The sequence below is a fragment of the Primulina tabacum genome, chromosome 8 (assembly GCF_025594145.1).
Source record: "Primulina tabacum isolate GXHZ01 chromosome 8, ASM2559414v2, whole genome shotgun sequence".
NCBI lineage: Eukaryota > Viridiplantae > Streptophyta > Magnoliopsida > Lamiales > Gesneriaceae > Primulina > Primulina tabacum.
In genome coordinates, this window is record NC_134557.1 from 14,514,186 (window position 1) to 14,534,630 (window position 20,445).

Sequence of the window (20,445 nt, forward strand, 5' to 3'; positions counted from 1 at the left end):
ATTTTCCAGTCTAGAGAATGATGTAGCTTTGTTGATACGATGATTTGAACTGGTTGTTTATATGATCGAACTCCATTGGGTTTGATTATGTTTCTTTGTTTTTATTCGACTGCAATTTACTGGCCATAAATTATGTGTTGTCTGATTAATTCTACAACTCGGGAGAGGGACTAGGATTATAGATCATTAGAAACACATCGTTGAATGTTTATAGCGTTCGAAAGACGTATAATTTTAGCGAGGCTTAGGCAAGAATATCGTTTGCATTTATCATTTAAATTTAGATTCTTATTAGGAATGTTTGAATCGAGGTTTGAATGATACAGTTTATTCGTCATTTGAGAAAGGGTGAATAAAATAATTAAGTGATATTGGTCATTAAATCATTTGAATTCATGAAAATAAATTTAACTGGGAATAATTATCGTGAAAACTTAGTGAAATCATTTCTCTAGATATTTTCTATCACTGTTATTTCTCAACTCAGTGTGTAGATTAATTATTTATTTGCAATTTAGTTGTTTTTAAACAAACCAAACTTCTTGTGATTTCTCTAAATAAAGTCGAGACTATTTAATTACAAGCACTGATATACGTTTATATATACACTCTTCGTGGGATCGACACTCGTACTCAAAATTTTTTTTTTTACTATAACTTGACGTCGTGCGCTTGCGAGCAATCAAGAAAACACGCAATAATGTGGATCCAAGACATTGCGGAACTGCAGCGCGGAGGGTGCTGATGTCTTCATTGGTTGGTGCGCGAGTCATTCTTCCCTGCATAGCCATCATGGTGCGCGGTTGCCTGCTGATTCCACATGGGTGCGGGCGTTGTTATTTCCCGTCCTCCACTTGCTTGTTTTGAACTAGAATAACATTAAAACTACTAACAATTGAGTCTTCAAATTGGATGCCATGCATACCAAACCCATCTTCCTACACAACCATGTCAAGACGAGTCCCTGAAGTGTTTCCTTAAACTCTTTAATCGCTTGAATTTACTTGATACTTCATATTCAATCACTATCACGCTTTTACAATCTTGATAAGAAAACCTCTTGAAATATGTTCCACTAGTTAGCACGTGATGCTCGGTCAAATTCACATCATACTCCCCTTCTTTAAAAAAATTTGTCCTCAAATATTTGCTACCTACACAAAAAAAAGTAAGTTAGTAACCAAAAAAATATATTATCACCATACTTACCTTTTAAATCTAGCTCATAGGTGCTATTATCACCCAATTGCTCCAACATCCCAAGACATCCAAACTCCATTGTTGATGTAATTGTGTATTTATCAATCATCCCTTGCACAATCACCAAGTCTCCAATTCTTGCATCACAAACTTTCCCATGTCTAATATATACATCGTGATGCTAGCATGCAAAAATAATAATAAGATCTTATTAAGCATCAAAAAAATTAATTTTCTCACTTTCTTATACCTAGTTAACCGTAAAACAAAGTCCATACAAGTGTACTACCATTGTTCACTAGGAACAAGAAGTAGTTTATGCAAGACATAAGAATCTAGCCTAAATGTTATTTTCCTATACACGATGTATCTTTTACAATCTCATTCTATATATCTCTTCATATGTAACCATAATAAAAATTCATTCATTATATCGTTTGTTCTAGCTTCTTCATAGCTACACATCAAACCATAACTATGTGTCACACTATCAAGTAACTCATACAATGAATATAAAAAGAAAAATTTATTTTCTTTAAACAAATACTCATTATGAACATAAAAATTTCTATATCCAACCATGCACCTTTCACAACCCTCATCAAACAAATATAAATCATGCAAACAGAACCTACTACATGTATTATCCATGCATTTTTTAAACACAACACTTGAATTTAATTCCAATGCACATACATCCTTGTTGCCACTAAATCCCATCGATTTGGAAACTTGTGAAAAATCAAAATCGACAATGGTTAAGCTTAGTGCATGCTGTTTCTCAAATCATATATGAATCAAAGCCTCACTCTGGCTTTTCTCCTCCTCGATAGAATTCAAATTAGAAACTTCTTCACCATTCAATGATTCTCTTTCCAACCCATATTTTTCAACACTTGCATCATCAACCGGTGGAGTATCATCATCCTCAACTTTCTCAACATCAATTTTTTACTGATGCTCTACTAACACATTGTATTCAAGCTCTATTTTACAACCTTCATCAAACTAATATAAATCATGCAAACAGAACATATCACAAGTACTATCCATACGTTTTGTAACGTATCACTAGAATTTAATTTCAATCCACATACATCCTTGTTGCCACTAAATTCCATCCATTTGGAACTTGGGAAAAATCAAAATCGACAATGTTTAAGCTTAGTGTGTTTAAGCTTAGTGCATGCAGTTCCTCAAACCATATACGAATCAAAGCCTCACTCTGGCTTTTCTCCTCCTTCATAGCATTCATATTAGAAACTTCTTCTCAATTTAATGATTCACCTCCCAACGCATATTTTTCAACATTCACATCATCAACTGGTGGAGTATCATCATCCTCAACTTTCTAAACTTCAATTTTTTACTCATGTACCTACCAATGAAATTACATATGTTAGTATCAAATCTGAGGGAAACTAATTTAGAATATACAGTAACTTATAAATGAATTTCGTGATCGCTATCATGTGTACAATCTCATAGTGCCATAATATATTCTAGGACTTTATCTATGCAGTTTATAATGATATACAGATGATGTAAATGTCATATTTGGATAAAACCATAAAATATTTTTAAAATATAACTTTTTTTTTAGAGAAGTCAATAAAACTCAAGTAACACTAAGAAGCTACTCTAACAAAACTAGTATATAATGGTTGATAAAATGAGTTTGATAATAAAAAATAAACAAAGGTTTAACTGGTCTTCATCAAGCTTTTATATTTTGTTTAAATCAAATAAAAATATATTTTATACAAGTGGACAGCATCATATTAATTAGATTTGGATAATTAAATAATCATAAACAAACATATTATAATTTTCATGATATAGAATAGTTTCCCTCCCATTGAAACATATCAACGTCGAAAAACTGAGTTCCCCCGGCTAGTCTTCCTGATATTATGATGGCACCATTATTAATGCGACAACATTTGACTTTTATTATTATTATTATTATTATTATTAATTTCACAAAATGCAAATCATTTTTTTTTTAATAAATTGAAAGGATGACTGATGATTTCTACTCTATAATAAATAGTATAATTAAAATTTATCAAATTAAACGTCACGCTATAAAAAAAATACACAAACAATATAATTAAACAGACCTGATTCCATCTATCATTCATTTTAAATACTATTTGGTTTAAAGGGTGATACGATGAATGATCTTTAATATATGGATGATATAGTCATATATATATATATATATATATATATATATATATATATATATATATATGTATAATACAATATTTAATAACTCTAATACTTGTAGAACTTGTTTCAGAACATATATAAAACAATGAGTATAATCAATTAATATTTTATAATTCACAATAAAACGATTTGAAATGTATTAATTTCAGATGACTAGAAGTCCAGACTAGATAGTAGATTTGAAATTGAAGCAAAACAATATATTTTAGTCAATACCAAAGATTTCAAATCATTCATAAAATTTTGAATCAAATATATACAATAAATTTAAGATAGGAATTTGAAATTAGATACATTCAAATCCTTGGATCCAAACGCCGTGTCCAAAGAGTAGAAAAATTATTTTTGATGAACCAAAATGATTAAGTGGGTGTATTCAATTCAGATTTTCGATAACTTTTAATGATTTTTTCAAATTATAGTTTTATGATTTGATTGATTTTTATTGACTTTTTCAAAATCTTGCAGATTTATGTGGATTCATGTAGATCTTTTTTACAATATTTTTATAGACTTTTGTGAATTTTTTTTATAGAATTTTATAAATTTTGTACTTAATTATAACATATTATTTTTTTTAATATTTTTAAAAAAATAATTATTGGACATATATAATATATTCAGTTTGAAATAGTTTTTCAATATTGAATATGTTATGTATCAAAGAATTGCATTTTGTGACATACAAAACATATTCAGTTTGAATTGTCACTAAAAATCAATATATCTCTTATATTGAATGCATCCCCGAACTTACAATGCTCACACTCAAGTTACATATTATTAGTCTTATATACATATATATATATATATATATATATGTATATGACTACCACCATAATTGCATTCCTCCACTCTTGTTGCACTAGTCTATGTAAGAAATAGTCAAATTTGCTAAATTTAATAAGTCCTTTTCTTTGTTGAAGTTGGGAAATAGTCAAATATGGTGACCATATTAACAATACAGATCAAATATATACGAGCAGACACTGCAATATGGTACGAAAATTTAATTGCTTGTTTCGATAATTTATATTCATGGAAATATATTAATTTATCCCACTACACAAGAAATCTTGGATCACAATCAAATCCCAAAATTTGGTGGTATAATATGTACCTACCATACACCTAGATTTTGCACTTCAATTTTTTTTTAATAAATGAATTATATATAATGTTAAAAATCAAAAATGGCCACGATCCAGAGAGTGCTGGAAAATTGATGCAATGGCAATGCACAGCACAAAAATTCGAATTAGTTATAAGTTTTGGCAAAATGATATTGATGATTCCTTTCACTTAATTTGCAGAATGATATTTTTTCAGGAATGGTATTGCTGCTAATACATAAATACAAAAATTTGTGTGAGACGGTATCACGGGTCGTATTTTGTGAGACGAATCTCTTATTTGGATCATCCATGAAAAAATATTATTTTTTATGCTAAATGTATTACTTTTTATTGTGAATATCGGTAGGATTGACCCGTCTTACAGATAAAGATTCGTGAGACCGTCTCATAAAAGACCTACTAATACATAAAAGATCGTTGGAGAAAAATTACTAAGGATGCTCATAGAGCGATACAAATTTGAGCTAGGGTTATGCGTATATTTGATAAAGATTTGATGTGAAGTTTTGTAATAATTGAATCTCGAACTTTATTTTTGTCACAAATTTAAGACTTTGAGTCGTAGTTATGCTGTTTGAATACTATGTTCAAAGGTTAATTTTTTTTAACGATAATTACCATATTAACATATTTAATTGCACCTCTAGAACGGTAAGGTTAAAAAAAGGTCGTTAAATGCGCCATTTTTTTCAATTGCTAAAAGGAAAAAAACTAAGAGAATAAAGTCTAGAATTCCCTGTTTTGCACCAAACAGTGTCCTACATTTTCACTGTTAAATGAAGCAAAAAATAAAAATAAAAATAAAAAAACTGTTAATAAAAGATCATAATCATAATTAAAGAATTGTAACAATAATTGCAGAAGAGAACCTTAATCAACCAAGGAAAGATGTCAATTACGCAGTATATTTTTGTTAAATAATATTATATTACAAAAAAAAACAATTTTTTTTCACGAATTAAACATTAAAACAAGATTAAAGCTATAATTGAGTCCATAAAACAAATATTACACACATTTTTAATTAAAATGTAACAAAGGAAAAAAAAGATAAAAGAATTTTCAAGTTTCAAAAATATTCTCCCACCTCAACTTTAGTACTATACGCGTCTCACCTCACGCGCTTACCGGGCTTCGACGGTCGGCGGCGTGTCTTATCATTTTTCCCAAAAGCACTGCAAAACCCACAAGCTGAAACCTTAGGAGACGGTGGCTCGACCGCTGGCGACACCTTTCCGGTTCTAAATCCTCGACCTCCACCGTTGGATCGGCTCCTCTCGATCTTCAATTCTGGAACTCGGCCGGGATTCTCGGCGGAGACTGCTACCTCCGCAGATGCTTCTTCCTTGTTCTCTTGTCGATTTGGTTTGCCGTCGGTTTCCTTTTCAGCGTTGACGAGCTGACTCAATTCGCCGGAGATAATTTTGTCGTCCCAGACCAATCCAGAAGAGCCTTGCCTCCTGAAAGATACTTCAGATCTCTGCAGACCAGCCATTAATTTTTCGAGCAATCAGCTTTAGCACCCCGAAACTTGTCTCTCTCGTTCAAGTTGTAATTATTATCTTTCGTTTTGTGGTCTCGCTTTCTCTTTCGGTTTCTTGGATGAGAGCTGTGAAATAATTTAGTCCACAACGGGTAAGTTTGAGCATTCAAAGATTGAATGGGATTAATTTATAAGAGCACCCAAGTGTATATTAATCTACTGTACGAAATACGTTAATATTTGACCCTACCGATATTCACGATAAAAAGTAATATTCTTTGCATAAAAAATATTACTTTTTATTAATGATCCAAATAAGAGATATGTCTCAAAAAATACGACATATGAGACCGTCTAACATAAATTTTCACCTTAATCTACGTTAATTTACTTTCCATCAAAAATTGTCAAATTAGATTAATTTATAAGAGCACTCAAGTTGGTGCATATTAATCTACGATTAATTCACTTTCCACCTTAGTATTAATTCACTTTCCACCTCCTCAAAAAACGTACGTGTCGTAATATACTTATTATATTAACATCTTTTAATAAACACACATCATAAACCTTATTATTCATTCATTCATTTATTTTTTAAAAATAAATAATAACAATTATATTTTAAAATTTATTTAATTTAAGTTTTGATGAAAATATTATTAAAAAAAATGAAAGAATGGACTCTTTGCGATTATTATTTAAAATTATAATTTATAATTTTTTAAAATTACATAATATTATTATTTTATAAGAAATAATGTTTAAAAAAATTTATTTATTATTTTACGAGATTCATTTATTTAGAATTAAAATGAAATTTGTAATAAGCTTACTTCATGAATTGTTGTATTGTGCCATATATGAGATGATCACGAAATCCACAGTTTGAGTCCTGGACGGGTTGTTTGCGTTTGTCACTTTCGTCGTTGGACCAATTTGTCACTTTATCCTATTCATTTTTTTATGGATCGGTTCGGGCACCTTTGAAGGTGCTTCAAACATAATATTCTCAATGAGCTGCAATAGCTCGCATTCTTAGAATGTACACACCGATGAATTAGATCGAGTTTGGTTTTAAACCAAGAGGAAGATACTCGAAATAATCCTTCGTTAAGAAAGCTAATCAGTTTAAAGTTTTTAAGTTATGTAAACTGATTAACTGATGTAAGGGGGTCAGTTCTTGCATATATCAGTTCAATTATGATGAGAACTGAACTGATAACAGCTTGAACTGATCAAATTAGTTTTAAAATGAAAGTTAAGCAGTTAAATACACAAGATATGTTTATGAATTTTCGGAGACTTCAACTGCTCCTATGTCACCCCTTCTACCACCTCGAGTAGGTTCCACTACAAGAATTTGATTTATACAACACCTTGTATAAACCCACTCAACTTAGGACTTACCCTACTGCCTAACTGAATTCCTAGCCTAGACTGAAGGCAACACATTTCAGCCAATACTTGTTTAACATCTATGTGTCAAAGGCTACAAACACGAGTTTTATGTCTTTGTGCAAGACTCACTCAGCTAGTCAATAAGCTCAAATCTCTGTAAATGTGAGTGATGGTGTGTGTGTGTGTGTGAACTGAACTATGTGTGTGTGTGAACTGAACTATGAGTACAACACGAAAGTGTTCTCACACATTGAGAATTTTGCTTTTATACTAAGCAGTTGGCATACCCTATTTCTCTTTGGAACTTCACACACTTCTTGTTATTGTCTTCTATGATCTTCATCTTCTATTTATATGCACGAAGCTTGATCGTACAATGAAACTCGATTATTGTATCTGTTGCATTTTGAATCCGTACCTTGATATTTGTCTTGTACTTTTCGACAGCCATTCTAGAACGTTTGGCTTTAAGCACTTCTGCAACATCTATTATTGTCCTTTGACTGGACAAAAAGCTTTTCCTCAGTGCGCACAGCTGGATTCCATTGAATAAGCTTGTCGTGTTCAGCAAACTGATTGATTCCTAACTGTTGTTCTAAACTGGTCAGCTGAACTTATCTTGAACTTGTTCGGTGAAATCAGTTGGCTCGTCAGCTGAACTGATTTCGCTTCTTCAGTTGAACTGGTCAGCTGGACTCTTCATCGGTTGATCTCTTCATCAGCTGGCCGGGCTTCTGAAGGTCTTCTGCTGAACTGCCTATTACCTGGACAATCAGTTGAACTCGTCTTTTGATATTTCAGTTGAACTGGTTCAGTTTGGGCGATCAGTTGGTGATTTTAGTTTGCGTCTCGATAGCTTCAGTTTTGGCTCGATAACTGATCGGTTTGAATCCTAATCAGTTCCAGTTTCTACGCATTTAGGTAAATTCATTAGAAACGAAATAAAAAGTTTTTTTAACATCAAAATCAAGATTGCGAACATGAAATGTTCCAACAATTTTCAACAATCATGTTGTGCAAAATAATTCATGTTAACATAATACATTTTAATTTTTTTATGTACCAACAAATGAGTTCGACCTCTAACAATCGCCTATCGAGATTAGAGCACTCCAAATTCCCTTTCAACATTTTTTCTTGCAATTTCTTGTCTTTTCTTAAACTAACTCCTTTTTGGATCCTCCGGACAAGGATAAGTTTTCGCAAAAGTAGCTCATTCCGGATATATTCCATATGTTAGATAATAAACATTCGTATAATGAGTCTCATTAAACATTAAATTGATCTCCGGAGCATTTCCTTGCAAGACATTGTTGAATATGGGAGATCCGTACAACACATTAATATCATTACGTGAACCTGCAACCCCAAAGAATGTGTGTTGTATCCACAAGTCTTGAGACGCGACTGCTTCAAGTACGATTAGCCCCAAAATTTATATTGTTCCGTCTCTTCCACATTTTCTTCATTATTATCGAGGGAAAGACATAAGGGGGTGAGCTTTTGGGAAACACTCAGCAAGTAGTGGCCGATCGAATACAAGAATAACAAATTATATAAATACATATCTTTAAAGTGATCATTTTTCATAGCAGGAGTAAAAACGGTACAAATAGAGTAATAACTTATATGGATGAGATCATATCAAACAAAACAAAATCTTAACAGAACAAAATCTTATCAAATCAGAATCACATACTGAACACATATCGTAAAATAGTGACCATGGGCTATCCTTGATATCAAATCAGAATCACATACTGAACACATATCGTAAAATAGTGACCATGGGCTATCCTTGATCTTGGGATCCCTCTAGGCCTTCTCTTGTAAATGAGCTCCCTCTGTGGTCTTTTCCCACATTCGGGTTCCCTCTGGGGCGTTCTCCTATAGACAAGATTCTTTTGGGGTCTTTTCCCTCACAAGTTTTCCCGATGCGCCATCATTTGATCATATTAAACAAACTTATTCCATTGGGAAGAAATGGAAGGATCAAACGAATCAAATCGAAACGAAATAGACAGAATGAATCGGATCGGAATAGAACTTAGCCAAATATGCACGTTCCAAGAATATAATAATACAAATGATTCATAGCAAAACATACAATATACGATCGAATTTTAACACATACATAAGCCTTTAAAACATATATAAGCCGAGTTACTATAATTAAAATGCGTGGTTTGAACTTAATTGAAGTTTGAACAGAACCTAGGTTGAACTCGAACAAGACTTCGGTACTATTTTGGACATCACCTAGAATAATTTCTGGACGCAATCCTTAGACAGGGAAACAACTTAAAATGTTGGCTAGAAACTGCACAAGATTGACTTGGAATACACGATTTTCGTTGCTCGAGTTACACTTGATCATAACAAGATTGGTGCTTGGCTGCTTCTCGAACTCTTGGTGCTTGTTTGGGCACTACTTGGCTCGAAGTCATGTAGATAATGAAGAGAAAGTCACCTTAAAATTGTTGGCTAGATGTTGTATGAACTCGACTAGTCACTCACGAAAACGACAACTTAATGCTTGAGGAGGTCCGACTAATGTGGTTCAAATGGCTTGATTGTAACTCAATTGTCACCCAAATTATTTGGAGACTTTTTGGATTGAATTAAAAGTGAACAAATGGATAGAATGTTGCCTTGAAACATTACTTCGTTGCTACACGAACTCGGTTTGGAAGGCACGATTTTCCCATCCTTGTGTTGCTCGAATTGTTGAGAGTCTTTGGGAGGATTTTGTGTAGCAATTATTAAGAATATGGTAGGTTATTTATAGGGAAAAATAAGGATGTAGGGCTGCCCTCATTCCACCGATTTTTGGCCTTAAAAATACCTCCAATGATGGTGTAAGTTGCTAGCCAATTCAAGAGTCATCTAGATTAGTTTATAGGTCACTTCTTGCAACTTAATTATGTTCAACTCCTAGCTCATCCCTTTGCTGCATTTTTTGTCTCCTTAGGACACAATGAATGAGCTTCATGGAGCTATGTAGAAGAGTTCATGAGCTAGTTTGCGTCTCCGAGTTGCTACATTTCGGTCTTTGCAGTTTTGTGACGTGTCGAGCTCCATTATGTTGGATTTTGCACATCTTGAGTTAAAATTTTAATTCCAATTGTTGAGCTTTTAATTTGACAAACTTGAGCTAAAAGTCCCGAGGTTCATTAATTGCATGATTTTCTTTGAAAATTCGAGTCCTCACATCCCACCCTTTGTAACGATCATGAGCCATTAGGCTGAACCAACATTAGCCTCGGCCCATACCCAGGCACCACTACTAATCATGGGTCGTTAGGATGTCCAACATGAGCCCTAGCCCTGCCCATGTTGGGACATCGTATTCTCGCACCCAAGACGCAGCGGAAGTTTAAAAATTTTGTTCTTGGGCATCGTGTGTTTAAAAACATTCATAGGGTGTTCTAAGAATTATACATTTGCGTTCTTAACGCTGGACTCCAAACTATTTCGGTGTTTAGGCGGATATAGCCCTTCATGTAATTTCCTACGAACGTCCTTCCTTTGATCTCCTAATTAGGTTCAAGATCGAAAACTATATTTCTCTCTTGGATTGTACTAGAAATCACAAACGATTTTGCGTTGAGACTGTTATGTCCGAATTTCCAAAATCCAAAGACAGTGCGGCACGGCGACGCGGCGTGGAAGCAACAAAAGTAGGCCGAAATAGTTTTTTTTTTTCAAATCTTGCGTTGGCCGAGACCCTTTTTCAAAATGGAAAATTAATTGATTCATAATCAACAATTAAGAAAGCTAATCAAATCATTAATCCATAATTAATTTCATGACTTGATTGCTTTAACTCATCATGGCCGTGACTTCAAAGATGGAGGAGAGAAAAGCTTTGTTTTGTGTGAAAAATTCATTTCATCACCCAGCAATGAACCCTAATGGTGTATTTATAGAGTGAGACTCCTAATCTAATTAGGAGTTCATCTCCCACAAGGACTCTAATAATTTCATTATATTTAAACTCCCATATAATTAATATATTGTATTTATTAACCTATAATAATACATTATATAATAATATCATATATACATATTTTATATCACCATATAAAATATATACATGTATATGTATATTTAATTAAATAACTATTATTTAATTTATAACCTAACTCTTTGGCTAATTTAATTCTAGACTCTTCTAGAATATTTATGGAAATTTGTGCATATTAGTAGTCACCACTAGTAGCACAATAATTTAATTAGTAAATTCCAAATTCACTAAAAAAATGATTCCGAACTCATTATAACCCTGAACGACGATCTGAGAGCGCCGATGTACCAAGGATACAAATCTTGTTCATATAATGAAATCGAAAATTTTGAAGATCAAAATTTTCGTTTACCAAATTTGGAACTTACCATATATGGCAGTAACCATATTTGGCAGCAGCCAGTTTTAGTGAACTCCTTCACAAAACAGGCAGTTCCACTCTCCTTCTTTATTTAGCAATCATATTAACTTCCACTTCTTCCATCCTATGGAATCAGCTCATAAACTCCTTTGTAAGCTTCCTGTTTGATCTCCATCAAACTATAGTTGTCAAATTCCAACTCCTTGAAATTTGACTATCTCAACGGGAACACATAATCTGATACTTGTGTGACCCTCAATGGTTCAGGGATACACCTAGCCGTGGGTTCACATCTCTATGTGATTCAGGATAACATTTATCCTTATTCGGGTTTACCCTAGTTAACCCCATTCTTTTCATCAACTCCTTGATCAAGAATGTCATAACTCATTTCTGATTGCATCCATCGGAGCATGGTAAGAGCGTCTAGTAGCATCGCCCCATGATCCCCTAGGTATCACTGATAGTGCCTGTTAGAACCTTTAGTCATGGTTAACGTACAGTACGGTCCCTTCAACACATATATCCCGATCGAATCTGCAACCATTGGTATATCGAGAGTTGCATATGAATTCGATAACGATGCTATTTATCTTTGAGTATTAATAGTGACATGGTATGTGCAACTAGGAAAACACATTTCCCTAAAGCACATTTCTTGCTCTGGCCAGATACTCCTTGCACTATTAACTCATCAGATCACATAGGATATCTTCACCCGTAGGCGAACGATGAATCCCCGACTACAATGTATTTGCTCCTACGTATTTCAAAACTACACCCAACCTCGCCACCTGATGACCCTCGATGGAGTCGGTAAACAGATCAAAGTGCATGCTAGTACGTATAGCCCCTACATTGTCCCGGGTCAAAGGACTAATGGTGTACAACCATAACTGCGGACTATTCCACTCGATAAGTGGGAACCACTTGGATAGTCCGAGGGAGGGTTGTTCAATGCATCATCATATGATCTCACCCATCTGTGTGAATGGACATCTCCATTCCCTTTCCAATGAAACATGGCGTTTACACCACAAATGCTAGTCTCAAGCTCGAGCGACCCTTATCCTTGTTTTAGGCGGCTGATTCGACTAGGAACCTGTTTAGAATATACGGTACACTTCCTAATGAGTTTCATGATCTTACGTTGTGACGCAGACCTCATGGTACCTATTATATATTCAAGGACTTTATCTATACAGCTTGCATGGGTATACATATAAAGTATAATGCCATAATCGAATAAAATCGTAAAATATTATTAAAATAAAGATTGTTTTACATCAGATTCAATAAAACCGGAGCCACAAGTTGGCTTGCCGGGCACCTACTCTAGCAGCCCATGCACCGTCACTCATAGAATATCTCACCCCTGGAAAGTTGTTTATTTCGCCTCCCCCAACACTTGAACCCATGACCTCCAGGCTTAAGTACCTAGATTCTTAAAGTGTTGGTGCCAGTTGAGCTACTTAAACGACCTCGACATTTAAAAAAAATCATAAACTGAAAATTACTAATAAAATAACTTAAGATTTTCGTAAATCATAATAATTTAACATTTAAAATTTCAAGTGTATAAGAATATCCCTAAATCATCAACTGACCAAAAAGCATAAGTCGATATTTAAAAAGATCAATTAACATAAAATTAAAGCATAAAAATCTCTCTAATAAATTTATTAACAAAAATCGTTTAATTTTTTTATCTAACAAGGTAGTGCGGAAACATAAAGGTCCCTCGGGAGTGTACTGCAGCACTCGATCCACTCAATCGTCAGCACCGCCCATAATATCATCGAATCCTGCATCATACAAATCTAGTGAGTCTAATAATTCAGCACGTTCTAAACATGTATAGCAAATAATACATATACATTCACATGCATTTAAAAATCACACTTTTATTTAAAATAGCTTTTAAACATAAATAAATCATTAAAATAACTTTTAAATATAAATAAATCATATATCATAAAATCATTTAATCGTAAAACTTCCAATCATTTATCATTTGAGTGAATTTTGATCTTTGAAAGTGACTAACTTTTATCCTGGTCGACTGATCATTCTTCAGTTCCACATGGCCCATGGGGGTGGGCACTAGGCTTCACCGTGGAAATACGATCTTTGGGGTCCCTCTGGGACCTTTTCCCATAAGCGGGGTCTCTCTCTGAGGCCTTTGCCCGTAAACGGGGTCCCTCTCAGGCCTTGGCCCTCACGATATCCCCATAAAATCATATATCATATATAATTTGTCACAGTCAATTCACATCCCTCAAAATATTTTTTCCAATTTCCTTTTTAAAACATAAAGATATCATTTCCTTTCCGCATTTTAAAAATAGCATCTTTCACAGTAAAGAAGATATAAAATATCGCGACTTTCCAAAAATAACATTTTTAACAGTAAAAATTGCACAGCTTTACCATAAATCATAAAATATCATATTTTCATCAAAAGCATCAATTTAAATCATAAAATATCATTTAACATGCGTTATGATCTTTCGGGACGCTGTCAAGATTTTACGTATTTCCCAAGTGTAAAATGACCGTTTTGCCCCTAGACGTCAAAATTCTCGATTTTATCATTTACTCACTTTTAATGGCATGGGCTCATCCAAATATTTATTTAAGCTTAAATCTAATTTTTCATAATTTTATTCAACTTAAATAGAGACTTTCTAATTAATTCTTTAATTAACTATTCGTGAGGCATTTAATTCTCGAATATATTCAAAACTTAATATTTTCTTCCCAAATTTTTAAAATAACTTTTTTATTACCTAAAATACCATTGTGAGCCATGAACCACACCCGTTGACCCATGGTTCCAATTTTTCTTATTAAATTCGAAATAATGACCTTTAGCTAAACACACCAAGCCATTTCCCTATTTAATCGAGCCACGCCCGACACACCTCGAGCCAAACCCGAGAAAACCCACCTAGGCACCCTCCTGACCAGCCCTGACCCTTAGAGCTTGAACCTAGCTCGTGCGCGAGCCCTGCAACCAGGAACCCAGAAATCTGCGCGTGAGCTTCCCTCGGCCAAGACTCCTAGTTAGCTTAGGACTCTTCTTGTAGAGCCCAAATTCAATACACGTAAAACCTATACATTTATTTAAATTTTTAAATTATTTATTTAAGTTTATAATGTATTTTAACGATGCATGATTTATGAATTGACATTATTTTAAATTATTTATGTTTCTGTGATGTACGTTAAAATGTTTTTCTCGAGTTTCATGTTTTAGAAGATTATTCGGTGCGGGATCCAGGAAATGAGGCCGGAGACGATTTGGATTTGTAAAATGTGGTATTTTATTTCAAGTCAATAAAGTGACATTTTAAATGATTTATTAAGTTTCTTGCATTTCTAAATCCTAATTTAATTTATTAGGTGATTTTAAGGTTTTTAAACTTTTAAAGTTTATCAATTGTGTATTTTATTTTAATTAGGAGATTTTTGGTAAATTAGTCTGGATTCACATTTAATTAGCTTGTTAATTATTAATTAAGCAAATTGTATTCCCTTAATTTATTTAAAACTCACATACACACACCTTACACACACACACCTTCACGTTACACACACACACACACACACAAAGTCTCTTCCAATTTCAGTTTTGTGAAGAGAATTTGTATGGTTCTTAGGAACTTTCTGCTGCAGCCACACCTCCACCCTTCCCCTTAAAAAATTTCAGCAATTAACGTCCATTTTCCTTCGAGAAATTGCGCCACAACTCGTTCCGGATCAACCTTCGTATATCTCCCCTTCGTTTTTCGTCGTTTTGTGAGTATAATCATCAAAGGCATGTATATTCTTTTATTTTTGCATCAATCTTGTCGTAGAAAGTATTTTGATGTATATTGTATGAAAAATATGTGTATGTTATGCAAAAGTTTGAGCAAAAAATGTTTAAAACAATTTTGGATCAAAATTTTAGATCTCAAAACGAGTCTGCTGTCATTTCGAGTACTGTGAATTTTCGGTCGACTTTCTTGAAGAAGTTTCAACATATAAAACGTAGTATCTTTGATACCTTCGATTTGACAGCTAATTCGTAATTTTCTGATAAAAAATGAGAGAGATATGATTTTTATCATAAAATCGCACAAGCTGTAAAATTTCCATGTCACAAAACCTGTCACCCTCTGTTATTTTGAATTCTAAGACTCATAGGTTGGTTATCTGGAAATGTTTTCAACATATGATTTGTATTACTTCGTGTCATCTTCGATTCTATAGCAAATTCGTATTTGTCTGATAAGAAATGAGAGAGATATGATTTTATCGTAAAACCGCTCAAGCTGTGAAAATTTGTGCAAGTTCTTCACATTTTCTCAAGTTTTGGTTGCAGGCTTCGTTGGGATCTCTTGAATCTTTGCTGGTGTGGTTAGGGCAGCATGTTCAGAGCGTTAAAACGAATCACTCGATGTTTTAAGAGTGTTCGACGTGCAAAAAATGTTTTATTTTTTAGGTATGCTAAATTTCTTGTGACCAACTATGAACGGGTTTCGAAGCCGGAGAACGTGTCCGGGGACCTCTCCACCCCGGGAAAGTATGACTGAGTTTTGATCAAGATTGGCAAGCTGTAAAGTATGACCAGGGATCAATCCACCCGGAAAAGTATGACCGGGGATATTATGTATGTGGTAGTGGACATCCCTGCCACCCCAGTACTATGGTTTAGTCTGATCAGGCGCATTTATGTTACGGGTCACTTGCTTTGAAACACATCTCTACGCAAAATGATGATGTTTATGTATGCTCAATTAATTATGATGCAAGTATGTTTATGAAAAGTTTTATGAAACGATGACTCATCTATGTTTATGTATGTACGTTCATGTTTAAGTAGGTATGGTCTACTTTAAAATGCATGTGGTTTTGTTATGTATTACTGTTATTCTTAGTTTATGCATGTTGAGTCTTTAGACTCACTAGACTTGATCGATGCAGGTGAGGACGAGTATGAGGAGACAAGAGGGGGGATCAATGAGTTGGTTCGGATTGCGCAGAGGCTAAACTAGAGGACCTGTTATGTTTTTAAGATATTTTTATGCACATATCAAATACTCTGATTTCCACGGGATTACTTTACTATGTCTAAACAAGTGATTTTGCAAACTTTTGTTGTAGTTGTTTTATTTCAAATATTTTAGACGAGCAGATTATTTTTATCGCAATTTAAAATTTTATTATTTATTTAAGAAATTTTTTATTTTTCAGCAAATTATAAGTATTTCAAAAAGACGGTACGTTATAGTTTGTATCAGAGCGGTGTTCTTGTAAAGGGTTATGCCTAATGTCGATTGCGAGAAGCTCATGAAGCCACACCTCAAATTTGTAAATTTTAAAGTTTTAAATTTTTTCATGTAATAAGCATCAAGTCATGATTTCAACATGTACATGTTTAAGTTCAAATTACGTGCATATTATGATATTGATATTATGTTATTGCATGTTGGTTTACGTGTGGGTAAATTTTGGAACAGTATGCCTCATAGACGTAGGATTGTGCATGGAGCAGACGATGAGGATAGAGAGGCTCAGGATGGGGAGAGGGCCACTCCTCCTCGTCCATCGCCGGATATGCTAGCTCAGATGCTTGCAGGGATGATCAGTTCTTCGCATAGTTTTCGGGGAACAATGCTGTCATAGATACAAGGGCGAGGCCCAGATCAGAGGCGGTTTATGAGAGGTTCAGGAGGATGGACTCGAAGGAGTTCTTGTGGACTACTGACCCGATGATAGCTGATGGATGAATTAAGTCCATCGAGGTAATTTTTGCTTTCATGGAGCTGCAGGATGCAGACAGAATCAGGTGTGCCACTTTCCTGCTGACAGGAGACGCTAGACTGTGGTGGGAGAGCGCATCTGTGTCAGTGAACTTGCAAACACTGACTTGGACTGGTTTCAATGAGGTCTTCTACTCTAAGTACTTCACTAAGGAAGTCCGCTCCAGCCTTACCAGGGAGTGCATGAAGTTGCAACAGGGAGACAACAGCGTGGCAGAATTTGTTAGGAATTTTGAGAGGGGGTGTCACTTCGTGGCCCTGATTGCAAATGATGCCCGGGAGAAGTTGAGGCATTTTATTGATAGGTTACGACCGATCTTGCGCCGTGACATGAGGGTTGCTAGTCCTACTACTTATACGATCGCGATATCAAGAGCCTTGGCGGCAGAGCATGACCAGAGAGATATTGAGAATGACAGGCTGGGCAAGAGGCCCTATCAGGAACCTAAACAGCAGCGGCGGCCTCAGTTTAAGAGGCCTTTCCAGGGATAGCAGGGAAAGAGGCCATTTCAGGGATCGCCGAATGGCAAGGGTCCTATGCCACAAAAGAAGGCTCCTCAGAAGCCTGGAGAGTACCCAGTGTGCCCAAAATGCAAGCGTCATCACGTGGGACAATTATTATGGGGCTCGGGCAAATGCTTCAAGTGTGGAGCCAGTGATCATATGGTGAGGGATTGAACGCAATGGAGATAGCCGACCCAGGGGAGAGTGCTCTCCATGCAGGCTGAGGAGGCGAACCCATACACGACTCTTCTGAGTGGTAACCTATTTAATTCAACACAGTAGTATTTTTGTCATTTATGTTTTGAATTTGATTTGGATTATTAGTGCGCTGTTTTGTATTTTTGGTGACTTTGGATAGAAATTCCAACTACGCATGAGGTTAAGATTAGTATTTTGGGATATAAGTTTTTATGTTGTGCTAACGTCTCTCAGGAAATATCTTCATTAAAAGAGTGGCCACGAAGGCTTTGATAGATTCTGGGGCCACACACTCTTTTATCTTGGAGACGTTCGCTAATCATCTGGATGTCCAGTCCATTGGACTCGACGTGAAGTATTCAGTGACAGTCCCATAAGGGGAAGAGTTATCAGCTACTAGCGTGGTCAGAGACATTGATCTTGAACTGCAAGGCCACCTAGTGTATGTCGATCTGATTGTGTTGACGATACCAGAGTTTGATATTATCTCGGGAATGGACTGGTTGATGAAGAACAGAGTTCTGATAGACTTTCAAAAAAGATCAGTGTTGGTAAGATCGTTGGGCATGGAGGAGTTTTTTTTTGAGCTAGATAGATGGAAAAATTTGCCTCGCATGATTTCTTGCATGCAGGCGCGGAGACTTATTCATAAGGGGTGTCAGGATTTCTTGGCCAGTATTATTTCCGCACCTGAGGTACCTACTCCATCGATATATGATTTACTAGTAGTCAGAGATTTTCCTGACGTTTTTCCTGACGACGTCACAGGCCTTCCACCAGAGAGAGATGTTGAGTTTGCCATTGACGTCAGGCACTGTGCCAATTTCTAAGACACTGTACCGTTTAGCTCTAGCTGAGATGTTAGAGCTCAAACGGCAAATTTAGGAGCTCCTAGATAAAGAATTCATCCGCCCTAGTTTCTCACCATGGGGTGTACCAGTGCTCTTCGTAAAGAAGAAAGATGGGAGCATGAGGTTGTGTATCGATTACCGAGAACTGTACAAGGTAACGATCAAGAATAAATACCCATTACAAAGGATCGAGGACTTGTTCGATCAGTTGCAGGGAGCTACAGTGTTCTCTAAGATAGATCTATGATATGTGTATCAATAATTGATGGTAAAAGATGCAGATGTGTATAAGACAGCCTTCAGAACCAGATATGGACACTACGAGTTCTTAGTGATGCCATTTGGGCTGACATATTCTCCAGCGATTTTTTTGGACCTCATGAATCGAGTATTTCAGCCCTACCTAGATCAGTTCGTCATAGTGTTCATTGACGATATTCTTATCTACTCGAAGATCCATGAGGAGCACAGTCGGCATTTGAGTACAGTTTTGTAGGTCTTGCAGAGTTGCAAGTTATTTGCAAAATTCAGTAAATGTGAATTCTGGTTTGAGAAAGTAGCATTTTTTGGACATATAAGTAGTGGCATTGAGGTGGAACCAGCTAAAGTGGCTGCAGTTAAAGATTGGGTTAAGCCGAAGAACGCATCAGAGATCCGTAGTGTGAGGCCCGGGGCCGAAGAGGGCGGGGGGTGATTGCCGGTGCCATCAGTTGCACGGACAATGAGCGGCTCCTGACAGGCTTCTAGGTGGAGGGAACATGAATGAACCGACCCACACGGGAATGAGAGGGATCCCGAGACTGTTCAATGTAATGGACTGTACATTTGAAGAGGGCTTAAAAGATTTGATTTGTACTACTCATATCACTAAGGTGCATCTTCTTTTCGGTAGCTCATCACATAAGAACTTCAAAGTTAAGCGTGCCTGACTTGGGGCAATTTTGGGATGGGTGACCTCCTGGGAAGTTTCCCAGGGTGCGTGTGAGTGAGGACATAAGCACGCTGGAAAGACTCGTCTTGATACAGTGAGGACAGTCATCGAATATGGGACGTTACAAGTGGTATCAGAGCCGACCTCTCTTAGTACGGTGTGGTTTGGGGACGAACCAAGCGGAAGCTGGTGGGCATGTGAGGCCCGGGGCCGAAGAGGGCGGGGGGTGATCGCCGGTGCCATCAGTTGCACGGACAATGAGCGGCTCCTGGCAGGCTTCTAGGTGGAGGGAACATGAATGAACCGAC

The 20,445-nt window shown here is 35.6% G+C and overlaps 1 protein-coding gene across 1 annotated transcript; it reads right to left on the minus strand.

Moving 5' to 3' along the window:
* Positions 1-5,426: 5,426 nt before the first annotated feature.
* Positions 5,427-6,251, minus strand: LOC142554822 (uncharacterized protein At1g15400-like). Its single transcript, XM_075665496.1, has one exon. The coding sequence runs from the start codon at positions 6,064-6,066 to the stop codon at positions 5,683-5,685; it is 384 nt and encodes a 127-aa protein (XP_075521611.1). The 5' UTR covers positions 6,067-6,251; the 3' UTR covers positions 5,427-5,682.
* Positions 6,252-20,445: the final 14,194 nt, after the last annotated feature.